This window comes from Ranitomeya imitator, chromosome 7 (assembly GCF_032444005.1).
Source record: "Ranitomeya imitator isolate aRanImi1 chromosome 7, aRanImi1.pri, whole genome shotgun sequence".
NCBI lineage: Eukaryota > Metazoa > Chordata > Amphibia > Anura > Dendrobatidae > Ranitomeya > Ranitomeya imitator.
In genome coordinates, this window is record NC_091288.1 from 85973168 (window position 1) to 85997370 (window position 24203).

At 42.4% G+C, this 24203-nt stretch overlaps 1 protein-coding gene across 3 annotated transcripts in view; it reads left to right on the forward strand.

Annotated features, from left to right (window-relative positions):
- Nucleotides 1–24203, forward strand: part of KIAA2012 (KIAA2012 ortholog) — a 401298-nt gene that overhangs the window by 231028 nt on the left and 146067 nt on the right. For all 3 annotated transcript variants that reach the window (XM_069733571.1, XM_069733572.1, XM_069733570.1), the window contains exons 12-14: nt 15301–15386; nt 19821–19877; nt 21955–22011. In XM_069733571.1, the coding sequence (XP_069589672.1) occupies nt 15301–15386; nt 19821–19877; nt 21955–22011 (200 nt within the window). The remainder of the gene's footprint in view (nt 1–15300; nt 15387–19820; nt 19878–21954; nt 22012–24203) is intronic.

The following is a 24203-nucleotide window of genomic DNA, read 5'->3' on the forward strand; positions in this document are numbered from 1 at the left end:
TTGGTTATTCTCTATCATATAGACCCCTCAAAATGACTTCAAATGAGATGTGGTCCCTAAAAAAAAATGGTGTTGTAAAAATGAGAAATTGCTGGTCAACTTTTAACCCTTATAACTCCCTAACAAAAAAAAATTTGGCTCCAAAATTGTGCTGATGTAAAGTAGACATGTGGGAAATGTTACGTATTAAGTATTCTGTGATATAAGGGCATAAAAATTCAAAGTTGGAAAATTGCGAAATTTGCAAAACTTTTCACCAAATTTCTGTTTTTTTTTCACAAATAAACGCAAGTCTTATCGAAGAAATTTTACCACTATCATAAAGTACAATATGTCATGAGAAAACATTGTCAGAATCATCAGGATCTGTTGAAGCATTCCAGAGTTATAACCTCATAAAAGGACAGTGGTCAGAATTGTAAAAATTGGCCCGGTCATTAACGTGCAAACCACCCTTGTAGCTTAAGGGGTTAATATTAAAAGTGTAACATCAAAGTGTGTTGTCAGCAATTAAGCTCATCTCATGGAGTTGTGCAAGCAGGCACGACTCTGAAAGGAACGTGGCTCCAATATGGTTTCCTGATGGTGGTTGGCTGTCAGCGTGGTTGCCGTGGATGATTCCTGGGAATGGTTCGAAAGTAAATGTTACAGCAAAGAAACAGAAGACCAGGCTATAAGGCGCTTCTACTCAGATGCATCGAGGACCCAGAGGGATGGATGGATGGAAATTTTTAATTTAAAAAACCTAGCAAAGGGTTGCTAGATAACTTTTGACCTGATGAAGCCTAGACAGTCAAAACATATCATAAGTGTCATAAGTCAGCTAGCAACCCTTTGGCGCTTTTACACAATAAAAACTGTGTTATTGAAAAAATAATTACTTTTGCAAAACTTTATTCTGAGAGCTATAACTTTTTTATTTTTCTGCTGATTGAGCTAGTGGCAGCTTGTTTTTTACGGAACAAGATGACATTTTCAGTGTTACCATTTTTATTTATATTCGCCTTTTTAAACGCTTTTTATTCCACTTTGTGTTCAGCAACATGATGAATAAGTATCATTTTATGCCTTGTTTTTTTTTTTTTTTTTAACGGTGGTTACTGAAGTCGCGGTCGCGGCGATACCAAATATGTGTACTTTTATTTGTTTATTTATTTTTTCATAAAAATGTTTATGGGTACAATATATATATATATATATATATATATATATATATATTACTATATTTTGTGATTTTGTTTTATTAAAAAAATATTTTTACTATTTTGTTTACTTGGTCCCACTATGGGACTTTCACTTTCTGCAGTCTGATTGCAGTTTAAATGCATTAGAAGTGACAGTCTGCTCTCCCACAGACTTGTTAGGTCATGCACTGAGCATGACGACATCGAGCCACCATGGCAACGATCGGGCCTTTCGCGATGATGTTCATTTTTCTCGTTAATGTACACTCTGCACCCCATCTTGAATGAAAAAAACCCAGAAATGGAGAAATGTTTGCAAATTTATTAAAAAAGAAAAGACCAGACCGGAGAATCTTATTTCTCATAGTCTGAGAGTCCTTCATGTGTTTTTTTTAGCAAACTCTATGCAGGTTTTCATATGTCTTGCACTGAGGAGAGGCTTCCATCGGGCCACTCTGCCATAATGGCCCGACTGGTGGAGGGCTGCAGTGATAGCTGACTTTGTGGAACTTTCTCCCATCTCCCTACTGCATCTCTGGAGATCAGCCACGGTGATCTTGGGGTTCTTTTTACCTCGCTCACCAAGGCTCTTCTCCCACAATTGCTCAGTTTGGCTGGACAACCAGGTCTAGGAAGACTTCTGGTGGTCCCAAACTTCTTCCATTTAAGGATTATGGAGGCCACTGGGTTCTTAGAAGCCTTTAGTACTGCAGAAATTCTTTTGTAACCTTGGCCAGATCTGTGCCTTGCCACAATTCTGTCTCTGAGCTCCTTGGACAGTTCCTTTGACCTCATGATTCTCATTTGGTCTGACATGCACTGTGAGGTCTTATATAGACAGGTCTGCGCCTTTCCAAATCAAGTCCTATCAGTTTAATTAAACACAGCTGGCATCCAATGAATGAGTAGAACCATATCAAGGAGAATCACAAGGAAATGGACAGCATGTGACTTAAATATGAGTGAATGAATGAGGGTCTAAATACTTATGACCATGTGATATTTCAGTTTTTCTTCTTTAATAAATTTGCAAAAATTTCTACATTTCTCTTTTTTTTCAGTCAAGATGCGGTGCAGAGTGTACATTGATGTGAAAAATGAACTTTTTTTGAATTCACCAATGAATGCTGCAATGAAACAAAGAGTGAAAAATGTAAAGGGGTCTGAATACTTTCCGTACCCACTGCATATATCATATTCAGGATTAATATTCCACTTTGCATTTGTTATAGTGGCTAGGCTCATCTCTTAGGGTCATTTATTTGCTTGACAAGTTCTAAAACAAATACAGTATAGAGTACATGGACCTCATATTTCCAATGTATTCTCTACAGAAAACATCTACATGTTAATTGATTATTAAAGGGAACCTGTCAGCAGGACTGTGCACAGTAACCTACAGACAGTGTCAGGTTGGCGCAGTTATACTGATTAAAATGATAAAAAAATGAGGTGATGTTCCAGCTCCTTAAAATTTAAACTTTATTAGTCCTGGTTAAAAAATGTTGCAGCTGTGAAAAAACTCCCTGTACAATGTGATTCCAAGGGGTTAAAGTGACACGTTTTGATCTGAGACCAGATCTTTATCAAAGCTCTAATAAAGATCTGGTCTCAGATCCAGATCAGCGATCTGATGTAATATAGTAATGTCCCGTCCTGGGACAATGAAAAAAGTTTTAAAAAAATATTACAAAGTGCAAAAATATTTTTTTTTTAAATCCCTAAATAAACAACAAAAAAGAAAAAAATATGTTTCCAATAAATACATTTATATATGTAAATAAAAAAATAAATAAAGGTACATACATTTAGTATCACTGGGTCCGTAACGACCCCCTCTATAAAACTGTCCCACTGGTTAACCCCTTTAGTGAACACCATTAAAAAGAGGCAAAAAACAATGCTTTATCATCATACCAAGGAACAAAAAGTGCAATAAAACGCGATAAAAAAGACAGATGTAAATAAAAATGGTACAGCTGAAAACATCATCTTGTCCCACAAAAAAACAAGCCGCCATACAGCTCCATCAGCAGAAAAATAAAAGTTTTAGCTCTCAGAATAAAGCGATGCAAAAATAATTATTTTTTCTATATATAAAGCGCCAAAACATAAAAAAAGATATAAATGGGTATCGCTGTAATCGTACTGACCCGAACAATAAAGCGATCTTACCAATTTTACCACACATGGAACGGTATGAAAAGAAAAAGCAATGACTGAATTGATGGTTTTTGTTCATTCTGTCTCCCAAAAATCAGAATAGAAAGCGATCAAAAAATGTCATGTGCCCGAAATTGGTACCAATAAAAACATCAGCTCATCACGCAAAAAACAAGACCTCACATGACTCTGTCGGTCAAAATATTAAAAAATTATAGCTCTCAAAATATGGTAATGGAAAAACTAGTTTTCACAATAAAAAGCGTCTTTTAGTGTGTGACAGCTGCCAAACATAAAAACACGATATAAATCTGGTATCGCTGACCCGAAGAGTAAAGTCACCTAATCACTTATACCGCATGAGGAATGGCGTAAACAGTAATTAAAAACAATTCTTCACATGCTTTTAATTTTATTAATTCTGCCTCCCAAATATCGCAGTAAGGCTTATCGCACATTTATCCTGCGCTCTGCTCTGAGCGCTTACACCGGGGTTTCCTTGTAAATCTCTGAAATACGTGATTCAGACGGAACCACCGGCGGAAGATTCCCTATAATGAGGCAGATGGAGGCACTGACCTGCGATTCGGTGGTGTCTGTCTTTTAGGATTGCATAAAAGTGCTGTCGGCCACAGTTTTGTGCAGTTCTGATAGAAGGACTTTGCTGAACAGAGGCCAGACGGAGTCCAAAGTAACTCTGCTGCCTCATTATAGTGAATGGAACCCTTGGAGGTTTCCTCTCAATCATGTCACTCAGAGATTTAGATGGAAACTCCAAAGTAAGTGGCCAGTGTAAAGCGCCAGAAATATGTGATCCTTAACGTTATGTAAAATGTTCCCAATAAAAGCTTCAACTCAGTCCACAAAAAAGCAGGTCCCCACTCATGTCTGTCATCTGTTAATGGAAATATAGGGGGCTTCCACGTTACTGGTAGCACAAAGGCTCTGGAAAAGCAAAATGTCTCCTCACCCACCAATAGAAATTCAGCAAATTCTCCACTCCCAAATCTAAATACACCCCCTCCCTTCTAAGCCCCAGTGTGCCTAAACCACATATAGCACCCACATGTTTGGCATTTCTGTAGTGATGAGAGCCCGCCTAATTTACAGGTGAGTGTCTCCTGAAGCACGGGCTGGGCATAATGTACTGGTCACTACAACGGCAGTTTGCAATTTTCACTCAGCAACATATCCACTGCTGATTGTTTCTGGAAAACACCCATGGAGTTAATATCGTCAATACATCAGTAGATAAATTCCCAAAGGGTTATAATTTCCAAAATGGGGACACTTGAGGGGGATTCTGCTTTTCTAGCACTTAGGGGCTGTTTATATGGAATCCGCAAACTAGTCTAGGAAAATCTTCTCCAGGAGGCAAATAGCGCTCTGTTCCTCCCGAGTCACTCTGTATGGCAAAGTAGTACTGTACAGCCGCATATGGGGTATTTCTATATTTCTACATTCAGCAGAAATTGTGGGACAGATTCTGGTGCCATTTTTACTAATTTCCCAGTGTGAGAATGTAAAACTTGGGGCTAATACACAATCTTGGTGGCAGGGCCAGCGTCAACACCCGGGCTACTGCCGGGGCCCTGGCGAGACGGGGACCCATTCACGGTACGGTGCAGGGCCGGCATTAGGGACAGGCAGCTGTCTTGGGCCCCCGCTCCCCCAGGGGCCCTCAGCTAGCGGCATATCACGCAGCCGCTATGGGGCCCCTGTTAGGCAGGGGGGCCCGCCTGCTGCCAGCGCCGACTCCCCTTCCGCATTGAACTATGCTGGCGTCTGCCAGTATAGTTCAAAGCAATGATGGAGGAGAGCGCGTCCGCTGATGCTTCCTCTCCCATCAATCCCCCCACTCTGCCTCTGACACTGTGGGTGTGCGATGACGTGCGCACTCACTGTGTGCCAGGCAGTGCAGCGGCAGCCGCCGAGACAGGAATAGGGAGCAGTGTGGGCACGAGGAGAGGTGAGGAGTGTGTTTTTTACTATAACAGTGAGTACTGGACTGTGGGGCCATTCTCGGGGGGGAAGGATGCAGGCTGTGCTATATACTACATGGCTGTGCTATATACTATGCAGGCTGTGCTATATAGTACGTGGGCTGTGCGATGTACTACATGGCTGTGTTATATACTACATGGGCTGTGCTATATACTACATGGCTGTGTTATATACTACGTGGGCTGTTATATACTACGTGGCCGTGCTATATACTACCTGGGCTGTGCTATATGCTACCCATTTTGCACTTTTACAATTATTCTACGTTAATACTTTCTAATGTTTGCTTTAAAAAGTATTCCATTGAAAAAATGTCATATTCAATGTTTGCAGTTTTTTCTTTGCAGCAAGTTCAGCTAACAATAAAATGCCTACTGGTAACTGAAGAAGAAGGAGTAGGTCACAAAAATTGGCATATAAGGGGTTGACTTATATAAAGCCCCTCTGCTGTATGGTATTGTAGAATTTACTATAGCTATCACTTGTGTAAGAAGTGAAATCTGGCATTGTACTCTACCTATATTTCTCTGCTGTATCTGTGCATCATGAATCGTGGTATGTGTTAAAGGGGGGCCCACTGAGACTCTTTCGCCCAGGGCCCTCAAAAACCTGGAGCCGGCCCTGCTTGGTGGTAAAAATGTTAATTATTTTTTCTTCTCTGACCAATGGTATAAATGTCTGTGACACACCTGTGGTGTCAATATAATCACATCACTGCACCCCTAGGTAAATTCGTTGAGAGGTTTAATTGGTAAAATGGGGTCACTTATGGGGGCTTCTACTGTCCTGGCACCTCAGGGGCTTTGCTAATGTAACATGGCACCCTCAAACAAGTGCAGCAAAATCTGTACTGTAATATGGCGCTACTTCCCTTCTGAGCTTTGCATTGTGCCTCAAAGGTAGTTTTTGACCGCATATGGAGTATCGGTGGACTCAGGAGAAATTGCACAACAAACTTTGAGGTCCATTTTCTTCTTTTGCCCTTGTGAAAATACAACATTTGTAGCTAAAAAAGATTTTTGTGGGAAAAATTTGATTTTTTTTTTTTCACGGCTTAACGTTATAAACTTCTGTGAAGTACCTGGGGGTTCAAGGTGCTCAATACACATCTAGATAAGGTCCCAAAAGGGTCTAGTTTCCATGATGTCATTTGTGGGGGCTTTTCACTATTTAGGAACATCAGGGGCTCTTCAAACGCGACATGGTGTCCGCTAATTATTCCATCAAATTTTGCATTCAAATGGCGCTCCTTCCCTTCCAAGCCTTGCCGTGCGCCCAAACAGTAGTATTCCCCTACATATAAGGTATCGGCGTACTCAGGAGAAATTGAACAACAAATTGTATGGAGCAATTTATCCTGTTACCCTTATGAAAATGCAAAATATGTAGCCAAAAAAGATTTATGTGGGAAAAATTTGATTTTTTTTCCCACTGCTCTACGTTATAAACTTCTGTGAAGCACCTGTGGATTCAAGGTGCTCAATACACATCTAGATAAGTTCCTTAAGGGGTCTTGTTTCCAAAATGGTGTAACTTGTTGGACCGTGGCACCTGCGCTGCAGCATAATCGAATGTGTAATGTGCATATAATTATTATGGTTGAGGTTATCCTGATATAATAAAAAAAATCAATTTGAAAATGGCGGCCGCCGTGTCTGCGCAGTAGCAGCTATCGGTATATATAAAAGTGATCCGATAGCTGCTACTGTGCAGGCGCCGGCGGTGTCATCTTGCTAGAGAAGAAAAAAAAATTCTCCTCCAAGATGGCGCCGCCTGCGTAGTAGCAGCTATTGGATCACCTCTATTTACTCCGATAGCTGCTACTGTGCAGGCACTGCAGGCGCCATTTTCATGCATATTTTTTTTTATATCAGGATAATCTCAACCATAATAGTTATATGCACATTACACATACAATTATACTGCAGCACAGGTGCCAATGCTGGGGCTTACCTGCAGAAGGGTTTTCTTTTCAGTATTTACTGTATATATAATATTCATTATGTAAACTAGGAGGCAGGTCAGTGAGGGATCAGTAACCTGTCAGCAGTCTGCATTATGAATACCTAATCAGAGCACCATATGAAGACCCCCACAGGCCGCCCCGGGGCATGAGCATATCATTAACACATATCTGAAAATAAAAATTAAACAACAACCACAAGACGGATTTCATCACCAGGTATCATTGTAATCAGTATAACGGCGCTGACCTGACACTGTCTGTAGGGTGCTGTGCACAATCCTGCTGACAGGTTCCCTTTAAAGCCTTTAGGCCGGCGGCACACACAACGTCTAAAAAATCGGTCCGTTTTATACGGACGAGAATCGCACAAATGTTTCCTAAACACTGATCCGTCTGTAATCCGATTGTAATGCGAGGATGCGATTTCCTCGCATGTGAGCGTCCGTTCGAAATCCGTTTGACATCCGTCTGGCGATATTTTGTCGGCGGCTTGCAAAATGGACAAATAACGGTTTTTAGGCCTGTAATAAATTAAAAACAGCAGCCAGACACCTATTTATTGTGAGGCTACCAACTTTACCCAACATTTGTTGCTTGTTTTGTGTTAGTTGTGCTTTGTGACAAACATGACAGATAGACTGGCATTGAACCACCACTGAGCGTGTGCTTTTCAATTGTGTTTTCTTCAGATGTTTTTGAGAGGCATACCCTGTGATTGTGGATCCGCGAAGGAGGAGCAAGAATGTTGGTCCATCCACTTTTGAGGCAAAGGCTAACTAAAAGGACATTTCCCCCATCTAGAATCATGTCTGCGTAGCCATCCTGACAATTATTTGCCATATTCTTGGATGGGCCCTGTTTTTTTTTATTTTTTGGTGATATTGGGCACCCTGAGGTCACGTTTCCGGACACCAGAATGCACAAACCTATTTCTTGAGAGGAGCGGCTTATCATTACGTTATTGTATGTCTAAACAATGATATGTTGCTGTTCCTAGAATCAGCATAGTTACTTCCCTGCCCTAGGACCCACCCTCCCCATCGTCCCCTTGATGACTTAAAGTACGTGATGAGTTAACAACTTATTTAGTGTCACCTCAGGGTGCTACTCCCTGTCAAGAGGATGCATTATCTATGTAGTGTTGTTAGATTTTCCTAGCATAAACTCTCTTCATTTCCCGATTTTGGGTATGTTCTTTTGTTCTATTCTATTTGTTCTATTGTTTTCCTGTTATATTTAGCTAACAAATTACGTAACATGTCCTAACATTAACAAGGAGTCATTGCGCTTAAACATGGAACTTTTTATTTTTTGTTTTGTATGAAAATTAGAAAACCATATTTCAAACATATGGTATAATGTTATCCTCACATATCAATGTCCAAATATAAAACCAAACATAAAATTTTTGAATAAAAAAATAGAAGGCACTCACTGTGTCACAAAATCAAAACTACAAATGATGGTAGGTCGGGGGTGGAGAAGGCGGTGGTCCAGATTGGGTTGCTTGCCTAGGTTGCTGGCCAACATCAGTGTCAGCATGTGTGGTGGCAGACAGACCTGGATTCTGTTGGAACCTTCCAGGATCCAGTTGTGGGTTATGGTATTGTAAATTTTGTAAATGTTGAGGGTTGTCCTGAGTGTAGGGCTGACCAAACTGACTATATCCCCCAATATGGCCATGTCGCCCATACCCATGTTGTGGCCAGCCAACAACATTGGGTATGTTCAAGTGGCCATATTGGGCATGTGCACTATGGCCCATATATTGGCCTTGATGAGGCACATTTGTGAGTGGTGCTAGCTGTGGCGGAGGTGTAGGCATCCGTGCTTGAGTAGGAGGAGAAGCTTGTGGAGGATGAGAGGCTGATTCACCTTGCACTTGATGGCTTACATGTGACTCTATTGGATTATCATTTGTAAGCTGCCACCTTTCTAAAAAAGCAAAAACAGGCCTGGGATTATTGGGTGGGGTACTGGCATCTAGGACTATTTGTATAGCCCCTCTTGTACGCAACCGGAACTCACGGGGAATAGCCCTGAGATACTGTGCCAGACTGCGTCCATATGCCTCCTCCCCATCATCACGAGTCACTGATGACAAGTAATCCAAAACACCTCTGTCCACCTGAGTCCTTGTGACAGACCCTGCTCCTTCTCTTCTTCGCCGGGCTCGCCGTGGGATGCCAGAAGCCTGGGGAGAGGCAGCCAGAGGCATGGTGGGGCTGCTACTGATGGCCTGTTCATCGGGATGTGCAGCCTGGCTTTCTGATTCCGGTGGTGGTAGTGGTGGTGGTGGTGCTGATTGGGTGCTTCTGGAAAGTGATGAGGAAGGACCAGCCTGTTCATCATCATCACCCACTGGATCAATTTGCACCTCTGATTCGGTACCCGTCTCCCTCTCTGTCAGGTTTGATTCAGTGCTATATTTAGAAATTAAATCATATAAATTAAATAAATTCAATCACCAAAATAAAACAAAAACATAATAATAAAATTCACTTACGGTCTCAGATCCATCACCGGAGCTAGGAAATTCAGCCTGTCAAAGTAGAGGTATTTCCTCTTGGTGGTTCCATCCGCACCACTCCGACTCCGCAGCTGTCTCTCCCTCCTATATGAATCCCTACAGCTACGCCAACGCCTTGTCACATCATTCACTGAAATGTAACACAAAACACAAGTTTTGAAAACACAAATATGGTATGTTCAGACCATAAAAAAATTGACTTGGAAAACAAGAACAATCAATTAATTAATTGATTAAACCACCAAAAAAAAAAGGGTGGAAAAGGACCTTCATCAGAACATACTTGAAAAGGAAAGTAACTACAATGATGATTTTTTTAGTCACCTATATACTGGCTAAGATAGGGGCAAAACATCAACAAGAAATGGTAAAATGTTTGATTGAAAAATGTGGTGATTAATGCATAGCCAAGTAATGGGGACAACATACATTGCGGCCCAAAATTTAAAGGGTAAACATTCACACATAACAATGTGCCGTAATACTTTGAAAAAGCTGGTTATCTGACAAGGAGGACACTTTTGCTAAATTCCCCCCTCCCCCCCCCCCTCAAACTACAAAAATGCACGTTTTACTGTGTTGACAAAACCACCCAAAAAATACATTAGTGTACTTACTAATTCTCTCCTGGTCCTCCCGAGATCTGTCTGCATAATCTGGGAACATTTGGCAACATATTCTTCTCCACGCTGCCTCCTTGCATGCCCGGTCGGCATAGTGGGCATCTCTCTGGTCCCATAGTTCTGGTCTCTCTTGGACCAGAACTATGAGCATCTCGACGTTAATTAGCGTCGACATGCTTGTAGGAATCCGTGGAGGCGTTGTTCCTGGTTTTTTTAACTCTCCCAGTGTAATTAGCATGCCAAAGCTTCCTGGCAATGCCTGATGCAATTTCCTGTCACCTGGCGAAGTCTGGCGATTTAATCGCAAGTCACACTTGTGGTCCGTTTGTAATCCGATTTTTCATTGCATCCATAGACTTGCATTGGCGAGTCCGATCCGATAATCGGTGACAATCGCAGCATGCTGCGATTGTCTCGGACTGAGGAAAACGGGCGTCAAAAAGTGGGCTGCTGGGAGCGGCCCCATATGTTAACATTGGTCCGAGTGCAATGCGATGTTTTATCGCATTGCACTCGGCCGTTTTAAACGCCAGTGTGACGCCGGCCTTAGAAGACCGAGCGCGTCCCTTCTAAAAATCCACTGGGTTTCTTTTTGTAGTGTAAGTCTGTTCCAGTCACTCTTCCTGGTATGTTCTCCAAAGGTACCTTCACACATAACGATATCGTTAACGATATCGTTGCTTTTTGTGACGTAGCAACGATATCGTTAAGGAAATCGTTATGTGTGACAGCGACCAACGATCAGGCCCCTGCTGGGAGATCGTTGGTCGCTGAGGAAAGTCCAGAACTTTATTTCGTCGCTGGACTCCCTGCAGACATCGCTGGATCGGCGTGTGTGACACCGATCCAGCGATGTCTTCACTGGTAACCAGGGTAAACATCGGGTTACTAAGCGCAGGGCCGCGCTTAGTAACCCGATGTTTACCCTGGTTACCAGCGTAAAAGTAAAAAAAAAAAACACTACATACTTACCTACCGCTGTCTGTCCCCGGCGCTCTGCTTCTCTGCACTCCTCCTGCACTGGCTTTGAGCGTCGGTCAGCCGGAAAGCAGAGCGGTGACGTCACCGCTCTGCTTTCCGGCCGCTGTGCTCACAGCCAGTACAGGAGGAGTGCAGAGAAGAAGAGCGCCGGGGACAGACAGCGGTAGGTAAGTATGTAACCCTGCCCTGCCCTGCGCTTAGTAACCCGATGTTTACCATGGTTACCCGGGGACTTCGGGATCGTTGGTCGCTGGAGAGCTGTCTGTGTGACAGCTCTCCAGCGACCAAACAGCGACGCTGCAGCGATCGACATCGTTGTCGGTATCGCTGCAGCATCGCTGAGTGTGAAGGGGCCTTTACAACCTCCAATACTCAAAATGAGATGGTCCCTTTCTGTCCATGATAATAATCTCTCACACAGTGAGAGAGCAGAGTGTCTTTTAGGCCGGGCTCCCTGTTGATGAAATCACAAAGCTCTTTCCAGGTGTCGCCCATCTACAGAACTCACAGTCCCCACACCTGAAAGTCCCATAGACTTTCCGCTCCAGTCATGTACCAATTTGCCACGGTCTATTGTAGTGACTGTGGACTAGTGTTTGGAATGATTTCCTTAAGGTCTGCCTGCAAGACGCCCCAATGTCTCGTGGGGATCCTATGAATTTGGTCTGCCTGGTTACAAATGTACCTATCACCTTCATCGGTTCTCCCTCACCCAATAAAAAAGGGTTTTGCACTCTCCCCACTTGTGAGAAAAAGTGTTCCCACTTTGATGAAAGTCTGATCAGCATAATAGGATGTTTTTTCTCAGTAGAAGGACAAAATATAGTGATGAGCAAATATACTCGTTACTCGAGATTTCTCGAGCACGCTCGGGGGTCCTCCGAGTATTTTTTAGTGCTCGGAGATTTAGTTTTTCTTGCCGCAGCTGAATGATTTACACCAGCATAAGTAAATGTGGGGATTCCCTAGCAACCAGGCAACCCCCACATGTACTTATGCTGGCTAACAGATGTAAATCATTCAGCTGCGGCAAAAAAAACCTAAATCTCTAAGCTCTAAAAAATACTCGGAGGACCCCCGAGTATGCTCGAGAAATCTCAAGTAACGAGTGTATTCGCTCATCACTAATAAAATAGTATCAGTAATATTAGTAATATTCCTTTAATCACTAGTTTTTAATGTGCCTGCTCATACAAATCTATGACATCTTACTTTTGTATTATATTGTATTTTTGGAAACGTGGCAACTTCCTGTCTCTGCATTTACACATTTCATTAGAGAAACTAACAAAAGAGGGAACCCAAGTATTAGTCACTATGCAACACTCCCCTTTAGTGGCAGCGGGTGGGTACTACAAGTGTCAGCATGACAGTCTGCTGTATACTGTAAAGTGATACAAATCCTTTCCTCATAGGTTGTTAATATTCTCTGCCCTGCTTTAGTAGCATTGCAAGTAGATGATATAATCTGCACTGAATAGTCTCAGTATGACCCAGATCATGGGTAAGTAAAATGGTGGGCAAAATTCTTATTTTACTTGTTGCTTATTTAGAGGCAACATATTCCACAGCAGTGTACACAGAGATTGTCATCACTCACATCAGTTCCTATCTCTAATGGAGTCACAATGTCCCTATTTCAAATGCAGAGAGTGGTGCACATTTAACAAAACTGTCTGATTCTTTGGCTACACAGTCTGAACATGTGCCAAACTTATCAAGGTGGTTTAAGCTGTTTGATAAAACTAATTTGAAAACTATCTAAGTTTACTCCACTTGCTAATTGTCTTACTTTGTCTCAGAAATGTGCACAGCATTTCTGGCGCATTGTGTCACTCATTAAACCAGGCCCTTTTGATAAACCACACCAATTCGATGAGGCCAAGTAGGAAAGCTAGATATCATTGTATAAAAGGTATTATTACCCAATATATTCTCCCAGCGTTTTTACTGTAAACCGCTGGCCCCCAAAAGTGAGATGCCTTCTTTGTGTGTGACCTGAGAACATTTCTGCAGTGGGCAAATTCATTAAAAGGCACATACAGTGGGTACGGAAAGTATTCAGACCCCTTTAAAATTTTCACTCTTTGTTTCATTGCAGCCATTTGGTAAATTCAAGAAAGTTCATTTTTTTACATTAATGTACACTCTGCACCCCATCTTGACTGAAAAAAAACTGAAATGTAGTAATTTTTGCAAATTTATTAAAAAAGAAAAACTGAAATATCACTTGATCATAAGTATTCAGACCCTTTGCTCAGTATGGAGTAGGAGCACCTTTTGAGCTAGTACAACCATGAGTCTTCTTGGGAATGATGCAGCAAGTTTTTCACACCCGAATTTGGGGATCCTCTGCCATTCTTCCTTGCAGATCCTCTTCAGTTCCATCAGGTTGGATGGTGAACGTTGGTGGACAGCCATTTTCAGGTCTCTCCAGAGATGTTCAATTGTGCTCAGGGCTCTGGCTGGGCCAGTCAAGAATGGTCACAGAGTTGTTCTGAAGACACTCCTTTGTTATTTTAGCTGTGTGCTTAAGGTCATTGTCTTGTTCAAAGGTGAACCTTCAGCCAAGTCTGAGGTCCAGAGCACTCTGGAAGAGGTTTTCATCCAGGATGTCTCTGTACTTGGACACATTCATGTTTCCTTCAATGACAACCAGTCGTCCTGTCCCAGCAGCTGAAAAACACAACCATAGCATGATGCTGCCACCACCATGTTTCACTATAAGACCAGAGAATCTTATTTCTCATAGTCTGGGAGTCCTTCATGTGTTTTTTAGCAAACTTTTTGCAGGCTTTCATATGTCTTGCACTGAGGAGAGGCTTCCGTCGGGCCACTCTGCCATAAAGGCCTGACTGGTGGAGGGCTGCAGTGATAGTTGACTTTGTGGAACTTTCTCCCATCTCCCTATTGCATCTCTGGAGCTCAGCCACAGTGATCTTTGGGTTCTTCTTTACCTCTCTCAACAAGGCTCTTCTCCCACGATTGTTCAGTTTGGCTGGACACAGCTGGACTCCAATGAAGGAGTAGAACCATCTCAAGGTGGATCACAAGGAAGTAAACAGCATGTGATTTAAATATGAGTGTCTGAGCAAAGGGTCTGAATACTTATGACCATGTAATATTTCAATAGATTCAATGAAGATAAAGAAAGGCAGCACTCACCGATCCTTCCAAGACAGGTATCTTTATTGTTACAGAATAAAAGTCTTCACGGCCGGGGGTACAGATCTAAAGAGTGTGGCAGGCCTGAGTTCCCGGACGTGGGAACTCTGCTGACCGCAATCCCTAATCCTATCACACCACACTAGATGAGAAAAAAATGAACTTTTTTGAATTTACCAAATGGCTGCAATGAAACAAAGAGTGAAAAATTTAAAGGGAGTCTGAATACTTTCCGTACCCACTGTACATCTAGCTCTAGCACACTCTTCAAAGTTACCAGTCTTGATGAATAGGGGCCAAAATCTTTAATTTTTCTATTGATCATTCACATAAATGCCTACAAACAAATGTAAATTTCATATTGGAAGTACAATGGGGTGGCACGGTGGCGCAGTGGATAGCATTGCAGCGCTGGAGTCCTGGGTTCAAACCCCACCAAGGACAACATCTGCAAAGAGTTTGTATGTTCTCTCCGTGTTTGCGTGGGTTTCCTCCGGGCACTCCGGTTTCCTCCCACATTCCAAAGACATACTGATAGGGAATTTAGATTGTGAGCCCCATTGGGGACAGTGATGATAATGTGTGCAAAAAATGTAAAGCGCTGTGGAATATGTTAGCGCTATATAAAAATAAAGATTATTATTTATTACAATAAAGTATTCACTATATTGTTTTCTGTTACAGAACAAGAAAATTATAAATCATCATCTTTACAGAACTCTGAAAACTCCTCAGAAAGAGTGGCCACCCCGCCCCACCATAAAGGAAAGGTACAGTATTATGAATTTTGCATCTTAAAGTGCAAACTAGCTCTCTCCTGAAAGAAAAGAAAACTGTCTCACTAGTGCCACCTATTGGAGCAAATATGCATGTTTTTTTTCCATGGAGTATAATTAGGTGACTGGAATGCAATCCGCAGGCAAGGAAAAGGCAGAAGTAACCAACTTAACTATTTATTCTCCGAGTATGAATATAGAAAAGGGTAGGTGTTTGCACAAAGATTAGGTCAGGGATAACCAGGTAATTAAAGAGTACAATATTCAACAAACAATAATATCACAGTTGTTATCAGCGCACTATAACTTTTGCAGAGAGATTTCACTATGTTAAATATATCCCGTTTCTTATGAGAGCAATGCCTACAGTATTAACCCCTTAACCCCCGTAACTTTTTTCGATTTTGCGTTTTCGGTTTTTGTTCCCCTTCTTCCCAGAGCCATAACTTTTTTATTTTTCAGTCAATATGGCCATGTGAGGGCTCGTTTTTTGCGGGACGAGTTGTACTTTTGAACGACACCATTGGTTTACCATGTTGTGTACTAGAAAACAGGAAAAAAATTCCAAGTGCGGTGAAATTGCAGGAAAAAAAAATGCGCCATTTTCCAATACCAGTAGCGTCTCCATTTTTCGTGATCTCGGGTTTGGTGAGGGCTTATTTTTTGTGTGCCGAGCTGACGTTTTTAATGATACCATATTGGTGCAGATGCGATCTTTTGATCGGCTGTTATTGCATTTTAATGCAATGTCGCGATGACCACAAAAACTTAATTTTGACGTTTTGACTTTTTTTCTTGCTACGCCGTTTAGCAATCAGGTTAATACTTTTTTATTGATAGATCGGGCGATTCTGAACACAGTGTTACCAAATATGTGTATATTTGATTGTTTTATTTTGAATGGGGTGAAAGGGGAGTGATTTGAACTTTTATATTTTTAAAAAAAATTGAAAACTTTTTTTTTACTTTTGGCATGCTTCAATAGTTTCCATAGGAGACTTGAAGCTGCCATAGCCCGATCAGCTCTGCTACAAAGAGGTGATGTTCAGATTGCCTCTATATAGCAGATTTACTGACTTGCTATGAGCGCTGACCACTGGGTGGCGCTCACAACAAGCTGGCACAGACAACCATGGAGGTCTCCAGGAGACCTCAGGTTGTCGTGCCAACAAAACGGTGATCCGCGATCACGTGACAGGGGTCACTTTTGTGCGTATTTCTGGCCTGATGGCCAGAAGTGCAATTTAAATGCCACTGTCAGTTTGACAGCATCATTTAAATGTACGCCCAATGTCGGTAAGAGGTTAAGGGTACCATTATAACGATCCTCTTTATATCATAGGCCATAGTGGGGATATCCGGTTCTTCCCGCTAAGCCACAAGTTCTTTTGACAAAGTTTATCAGTGCTCTCTGTGCCTCTTGCACTCTGAACGATCCCCACCCTGTCCATTGCACCACCCCTGAATGATCCCTGTACTGTATGTCAGTGTCGGAATTGACGGCCAGGCTCATTCGTGCCTCTCCTACACCACCGCAGGTGTCCTCCCCTGAGAGGAGCTGTTATGAATAGGTAATTCAGAACCACAATGGACCTTGAAGTTCAGAGCACACAAAGTGACCTGACAATAACCAAAAAACATAGGACGAGCTCTGAGACGTGGGAACTCTGCTGACCGCAATCCCTAATCCTATCACACCACACTAGAGGTAGCCGTGGATTGCGCCTAACGCTCCCTATGCAACTCGGCACAGCCTGAGAAACTAGCTAGGCCTGAAGACAGAAAAATAAGCCTACCTTGCCTCAGAGAAATTCCCCAAAGGAAAAGGCAGCCCCCCACATATAATGACTGTGAGTAAGATGAAAACACAAACACAGAGATGAAATAGATTTAGCAAAGTGAGGCCCGACTTACTGAATAGACCGAGAATAGGAAAGATAGCTTTGCGGTCAACACAAAAACCTACAAACAACCACGCAGAGGGGCAAAAAGACCCTCCGCACCGACTAACGGTACGGAGGTGCTCCCTCTGCGTCTCAGAGCTTCCAGCAAGCAAGAAAAACCAATTAAGCAAGCTGGACAGAAAATATAGCAACAAAAGTAACACAAGCAGAACTTAGCTTATGCTGAGCAGACAGGCCACAGGAACGATCCAGGAGGAAGTAAGACCAATACTAGAACATTGATTGGAGGCCAGGATCAAAGCACTAGGTGGAGTTAAATAGAGCAGCACCTAACGACTTAACCTCATCACCTGAGGAAGGAAACTCAGAAGCCGCAGTACCACTCGTGACCACAGGAGGGAGCCTGATCACAGAATTCACAACAAGGAGCCTCCTCACAGATCTTCGGTGCTTGACCAACGGCAGATGTATCTTGTATCCAATGGAATGAGGGTTGGGCCTTGGCACTTGACTGGTGTCGTCTGAAAACCAGGTCTTGACCAGCGCAGGTCTGGTTTTTGGGCTCTGAATGGTGTAGTCTTGGCTTTGGAAGTTGCCTGGTGTAGATCAGGTCTTAGGTCCTTGATCTGCAACGTCTTTTCCAGGGCTCTGGTTCTGCTGCCAGGTGTGCCACCCCCCGCTGCCTCGGGCCTCCTGTCACTGCCTGACACCCCAACCTCATCTCCCTTGACACATATCCTGTCTGTTCCTTGACCTGGCTCTAAATCTGCTTCTATTTTGGCTTTTTATACTGGGGAAGTGCATCATCAAGGTCACTTGATCTGGTGCTGTCTTTGGATCCGCTCTCTCTGCAACACTTCCTCTTCATCTCCTTCTGCAGGGTTCTGTCTGAGCAGTTGATGACAGTCTCTAATCACAAATGGTGCACACTGCTGAGGACTCTCATCTTTCACTGTACACTTTCTTACAGGATCACAGCCTGTAAGACTCTACTTCGCTCATGATCTCCCTAAGGAAAGCCAGTCATCCTCCAATACTGATCTTAAAGCTTCACCTTTGAGGGAGTACTAATCGATCTACAGAATATACACAAACTCTGCAATTTGTCATAACAATTCCAATAATATTAGAAGAATGCTAGTAAGGCAGGTATCCAAAGATATTTAAAGTGCAACTAAATTACATGGTTTCTGACATCACATATTCATATAACATCAAAACCATACAGAAAAAACTGACAATAAATTAAACAAACTGAACAAACCAATAGTGCAGACAATTATAAGAAACTTTGCAATATATTATTAGAGAAATCTGCTTCCTTCCCCACTTATCAGCCTCTCCTCCCCCAGCTCACTGTGGTGTCATGTGACACAGCTATGGAGAGGGGAGGGGATATGTGGAGTGAAGAGCACAGTGAAGAAACAGGCAGAGGAAGAGACAGAAAGATCAGGCTGTGCTTTCTAACAAGTGTTTTACCTTACTCCAGAGCTTGGCTCACATCCACCTGGCTCAGTAATAATGTATGCTTTCTTCCATGCTGCTGCTGCATCTGTCTGTATGCTAGTTAAGGAATGAAGAGCTGGAATCCCTCTCTGTGTGGGATGCATGTGAGACATCATAGCAGCTCGGCTCCTCCCAACCAGCTCAGAGTCAATTGCAAATTAAAATATAGAGCCTGCATAGGAAAAAACTGGTGACAATGCAGGATGAAAATTATGTAATGGCCAGAAATAGTGTTATTTTTCATGTACACATAAAAAGGTCACGTGAAAGCTTGGGTAAACTTTCAATTTTCACTGCCATGTCAATAAAGTTTGCATAAATCAATAATGCAAGCAAGTATGTCTCATATTTTTTCAGAGAAAAATGCTTAATCTTCCTGTCCCGTGCTTTCTGAACTTATTGTTCACTCTGAAAAACAGATAAAATTATAATGGTCAAAATAAGATAGACTGGAAGCTCACTGAGGTGTCAGATTACAGCTGCCTGTTGACGTCTATGAAGACAGAAGGGGGAAAGGAGCATAGTGGAATAGAGAACCAAAGACAGGTCCAGACTATTGCTTTCTAGTTAGTGTTTAGTTTACCCCAGAGACCTTAACTCACAGCTACAGTGCTCAATACTGCTATATAGTATCCTCCTCCGCTGCTGCGTGTGAACACCTGCTACATGGATACGGAGAAGCAAGGACATTCCATGTTCATGGTAGAGATCATAGAAGTCTCCACTCACTAGCTCGGTGACGACTGAACAAATAGAGCCCGCAGAGTGAAAAACTGGTGAAAAATGCAGGACACAAGTAATATCATGGCCAGAAATAGTGTTATTCCTCATGTACACGTAAGCCAAAATCAGGAGTGGGTGAATAATACAGAAATGGTGACATATTTCTACTGTACGTTTCCTCAGATTGTTCTACTCATGATTTTCGCTTACAAATACTGACCAAATAGTGAACGTGTGAACGTGGCTTAATATATACAAATGTACTTGACATTTTCTGATATTTTGTGTTTTGCAGAAAGGAAAAAGGAAAAACTCTATCAGCGAGTCATCTTTGCAAGGAGAGAGTGGTGAAGTGAGTGTTCACATAATTTTCAAGCACCATGGCTTTGACATTTGACTATCCTGTTAATTTTTGTGTTCTTGATGAACTTGAAATACCTGATTTAGGTGAAATAAGATTTAGGTTCCAAACATTAATGGTAAAAGCATTTGTTACATTTACACGAGACAGATTATTCCGAAATGTCACTTAAAGAGACAGGTACACTATAAGCAATATTACTTTAAAGGGGATCTGTCACCAGGTTTTTCAGGGCCCCTCTGAGAGCAGCATGATGTAGGAGCAGAAATCCTGATTCCAGTGATGTATCACTTTTTGAGCAGCTTGCTGCTGTCATTTTGATAAAATCACTGTTTTATCTGCTGCAGATCTAGCAGTTCTCTGAATGCTGAGTTCTGTATAACCTCACCCAGAGCACTGATTGGCAGCTTTCTACCCATGTACAGGGTACACAAAAAGCTGCTAATCAGTGGTAGAGGGGTTATCCAGGGCTCATGAACATGCTTGACTACATGGCAGCAGGTTTAGTGCTATATTGATAATCTCCTCTTGATAAAACAGTGATTTTATCAAAACTACACCACACGGCCCAGTAAGTGATACATCGCTGACATCAGAGCCTCTGTCTTTACATTATCCTGATTTCAGATTAGATGACAAAAACCTAGTGGCAGATTCCCTTTAAATGTTGCCTGCACCATTAGAAACCATTCTGGTCTCTAGCCCCACCAATTTTTCATACTAACATAGTAGTGTAAAATTTCCATGGATCTTACTAAACATTTAAACTTTTTGTAGCTGGGTTCTGTGTGTCACTGTTACCTAGCAGTGGCTCATGTGATAGCCAGCGTGACCTATTATAAGTGCTGCTACCAGCCATCACTAACACTCATAGGCCTGAATTCATCAAAGCTTTTACGCCAGGAAACTGTGCAAAAATTATTTTGCGTTTTCAAGCCATTTTTGCCCAGCTGCGACAAAGTGAGCAGAGATAGCACAGAGGTGTGGCGAGCCTCGTCAAATTTGTGATGAGCGGTGTGTACGTTAAGCCAGTTGTTGACTGGAGTAAGATTTGTGGCAAGGCGTACAAGTAGGCACATGTAACGTTGCACCTCATCTGATTCATTAAGATGCATGCTCCTTAGGGACTCCTTCACACGTCCATGTTTGAACACGTACGTGAACAACCTGTACTGGTGCCATCAATATTCTCCATCAGTGTCATCCGTGTGTCCGTGTCTACCATCAGTTTCTTTCTGGTATGGTTAAAGAAATAATTAAATGACAAAAGCTTATTCTGTACTTTCCAATGTTAAACATGTACAGCACACTGATCATACACAGATGCCATCCATGTTCTGTACTGATTTTTCACAGACCCATAGACTTGTATTGGCTCTCGTCATCCGATCCACCGTAAAACAACGAACATGTCTCTGTGTGTTTTGCACAGACACGCATTCCTTGTAAAAACACAGATATCTGCATAGCACCATACATTATAATGAGTACTTGTAGCATCTGTGAAAACAAAACAAATGGATACCGCACGTACTGCAAATACGGACATGTGTAGGACGCCTGAGGGTATGTGCACACGCTGCGGAATGTTGTGCGGATTTTTCCACACTGATTTTGGTAAATCCGCAGGAAAACCGCACTGCAGATTTACTGCGGAATTACAGCGGATTTACTGCGGAATTACAGCGGATTTACTGCGGAATTACAGCGGATTTACTGCGTCTTTTCCGCATTTTTTGTGCGGATTCCACCTGCGGTATTACACCTGCGGATTCCTATTGAGGAGAAGGTGTAAACCGCTGCGGAATCCGCACAAAGAATTGACATGCTGCGGAATATAAACCTCTGCATTTCCGCTTACTTTTTTCTGCAGCAGGTGCACTACATCAGCATCTGTAAGCCAAAATCAGGAGTGGGTGAATAATACAGAAGTGGTGACGTGTTTCTATTGTACGTTTCCTCTGATTGTTCTACTCATGATTTTGGCTTACAAATACTGACCAAATACTGAACATGGCTGAATGTCTATAAATGTAGTTGACATTTTCTGATATTTTGTGTTTTGCAGAAAGGAAAAAGGAAAAACTCTATCATCGAGTCATCTTTTCAAGGGGAGAGTGGTGAAGTGAGTGTTCACATAATTTTCAAGCACAATGGCTTTTACATTTGAGTATCCTGGTAATTTTTGTTGTCTTGATGAATCTGAAATACCTGATTTAGGTGGAATAAGATTTAGGTTCCAAACATTAATTGTAAAAGCATTTGTTACATTTACTTCACAACACAGCTCTCCTAAAAAAGTAAACAAATGTCCCCACACTGCCATCTGTAGGGCAATGTCCAGTACTAGAGGGAATGTATCACCTTTACTTGTTTCTTTTTACTAAAACCTGATAATAATACATATTCTCTAATCAATTCTTCTTGTTTTGTTGTTTTTCATAGTATTTTTTATGGTTACACATTTACAAGAGTAGAAAAAAAAATCAAGTCCATCATTTTCAACTTTCTCCATCAATTATACCTTATCTATCATTAGTAGTGAAGGGCGAACAAGATCAGTAAAGTTTGGGGTCCATACCGTGCAGAGACCCCGAACATGGACTTCTCCAGGAAGTCCTTGTTAGGCCGGAGTCACACATGGGAGAAACACGTCCGTGTCTCGCATGTGAAAAGCAATCTCTGGCACCGGCACTCCAGAGCGGCGCGTGCGGCTGCATAGCAACACATGGAGCTGCACGCCCCGCTCCCAAGTGCCGGCGCCAGAGCTTGGATTTCACATGCGAGACTCGGACGTGTTTCTCGCATGTGTGACTCCGGCCTTACTGTTTGCATTCAGCAACCCAAACAAAGCTTGTTGAAAGGCTGCAGTGTATTCAATCAACCAAATTTTCTGTTGTGGGCACTTCTGGCTAAATAACATCCATTTCAGGTATTTGCATGACTGTAATTGACCAGCACAGTATCTAAAAAAATGAAATAAAAAAAAAAGACATGGGGTCTCCTCTATTTTTGATAACATGTGCAGGTAAAGCTTTATCTTGGCTGGCTACTAAAAAATGGGGGGACCCCCACACCATTTATTTAAATCATTTTTTTTAAAAAAAACAGCGTGGGGACTCCTCTATTTTTGATAACCTGCCAAGATAAAGCTGACAGCTAAGTGCTGCAGCCATCAGCTTTACATGCATTGGTTATCAAGAATAGAAGGGACCCCATGACATTTTTTTCTTTTATTTATTAGCTAAATATATGTACAGTAAAATACACATGCACTGCACTAATTATATCACTGACATATTTATTATTATGGACAAAGGCTTGCTGGTGAATACTCTCATCAGCGCAGGCCTGCTCTCGCTGCTATCAGTGAGACCAGGAGTATGCTAATGAGAGTTGTGCTCATCAGCCAAAGCCTGACCGGTGGTAACCTTTTCACTGCCGGTCTCAGCTTCTGGCTCACATGCTGTCGTTTGTGTGATGGTGTGGGAAACGCAGCGCTGTAACCGGCGGTAATGTGTAAGGTTCCTCTTATCAGAGCCGCTGTTTCGCATGCTATCACACAAATGACAGTGTGGAAAATGCTAGATGTTTATTTATTCACTAGATTGTGGCCCGATTCTAACGCATCGGGTATTCTAGAATATGCATGTCCCCGTAGTATATGGACAATGATGATTCCAGAATTCGTGGCAGACTGTGCCTGTCGCTGATTGGTTGAGGCAACCTTTATGACATCATTGTCGCCATGGCAACCATTATGACATCTACGTCGATACTGTGCCCGTCGCTGATTGGTCGAGGCGAATTCGCGGCAGACTGTGCCCGTCGCTGATTGGTCGAGGCAACCTTTATGACATCATCGTCGCCATGCTGTGCCCGTCTCTGATTGGTCGAGGCCTGGCGGCCTCGACCAATCAGGGACGTGGGATTTCCAGGACAGACAGACGGAAAAACCCTTAGACAATTATATATATAGACTAGATTGTGGCCCGATTCTAACGCATCGGGTATTCTAGAATATGCATGTCCCCGTAATATATGGACAATGATGATTCCAGAATTCGCGGCAGACTGTGCCCGTCGCTGATTGGTCGAGGCAACCTTTATGACATCATCGCCGCCATGGCAACCATTATGACATCTACGTCGATACTGTGTCCGTCGCTGAATCAGAAACGTGGGATTTCTACGTCCTTTATGACATCATCGTCGCTGTGCCCGTCGCTGATTGGTCGAGACCTGGCGACCTAACGCATCGGGTATTCTAGAATATGCATGTCCCCGTAGTATATGGACAATGATGATTCCAGAATT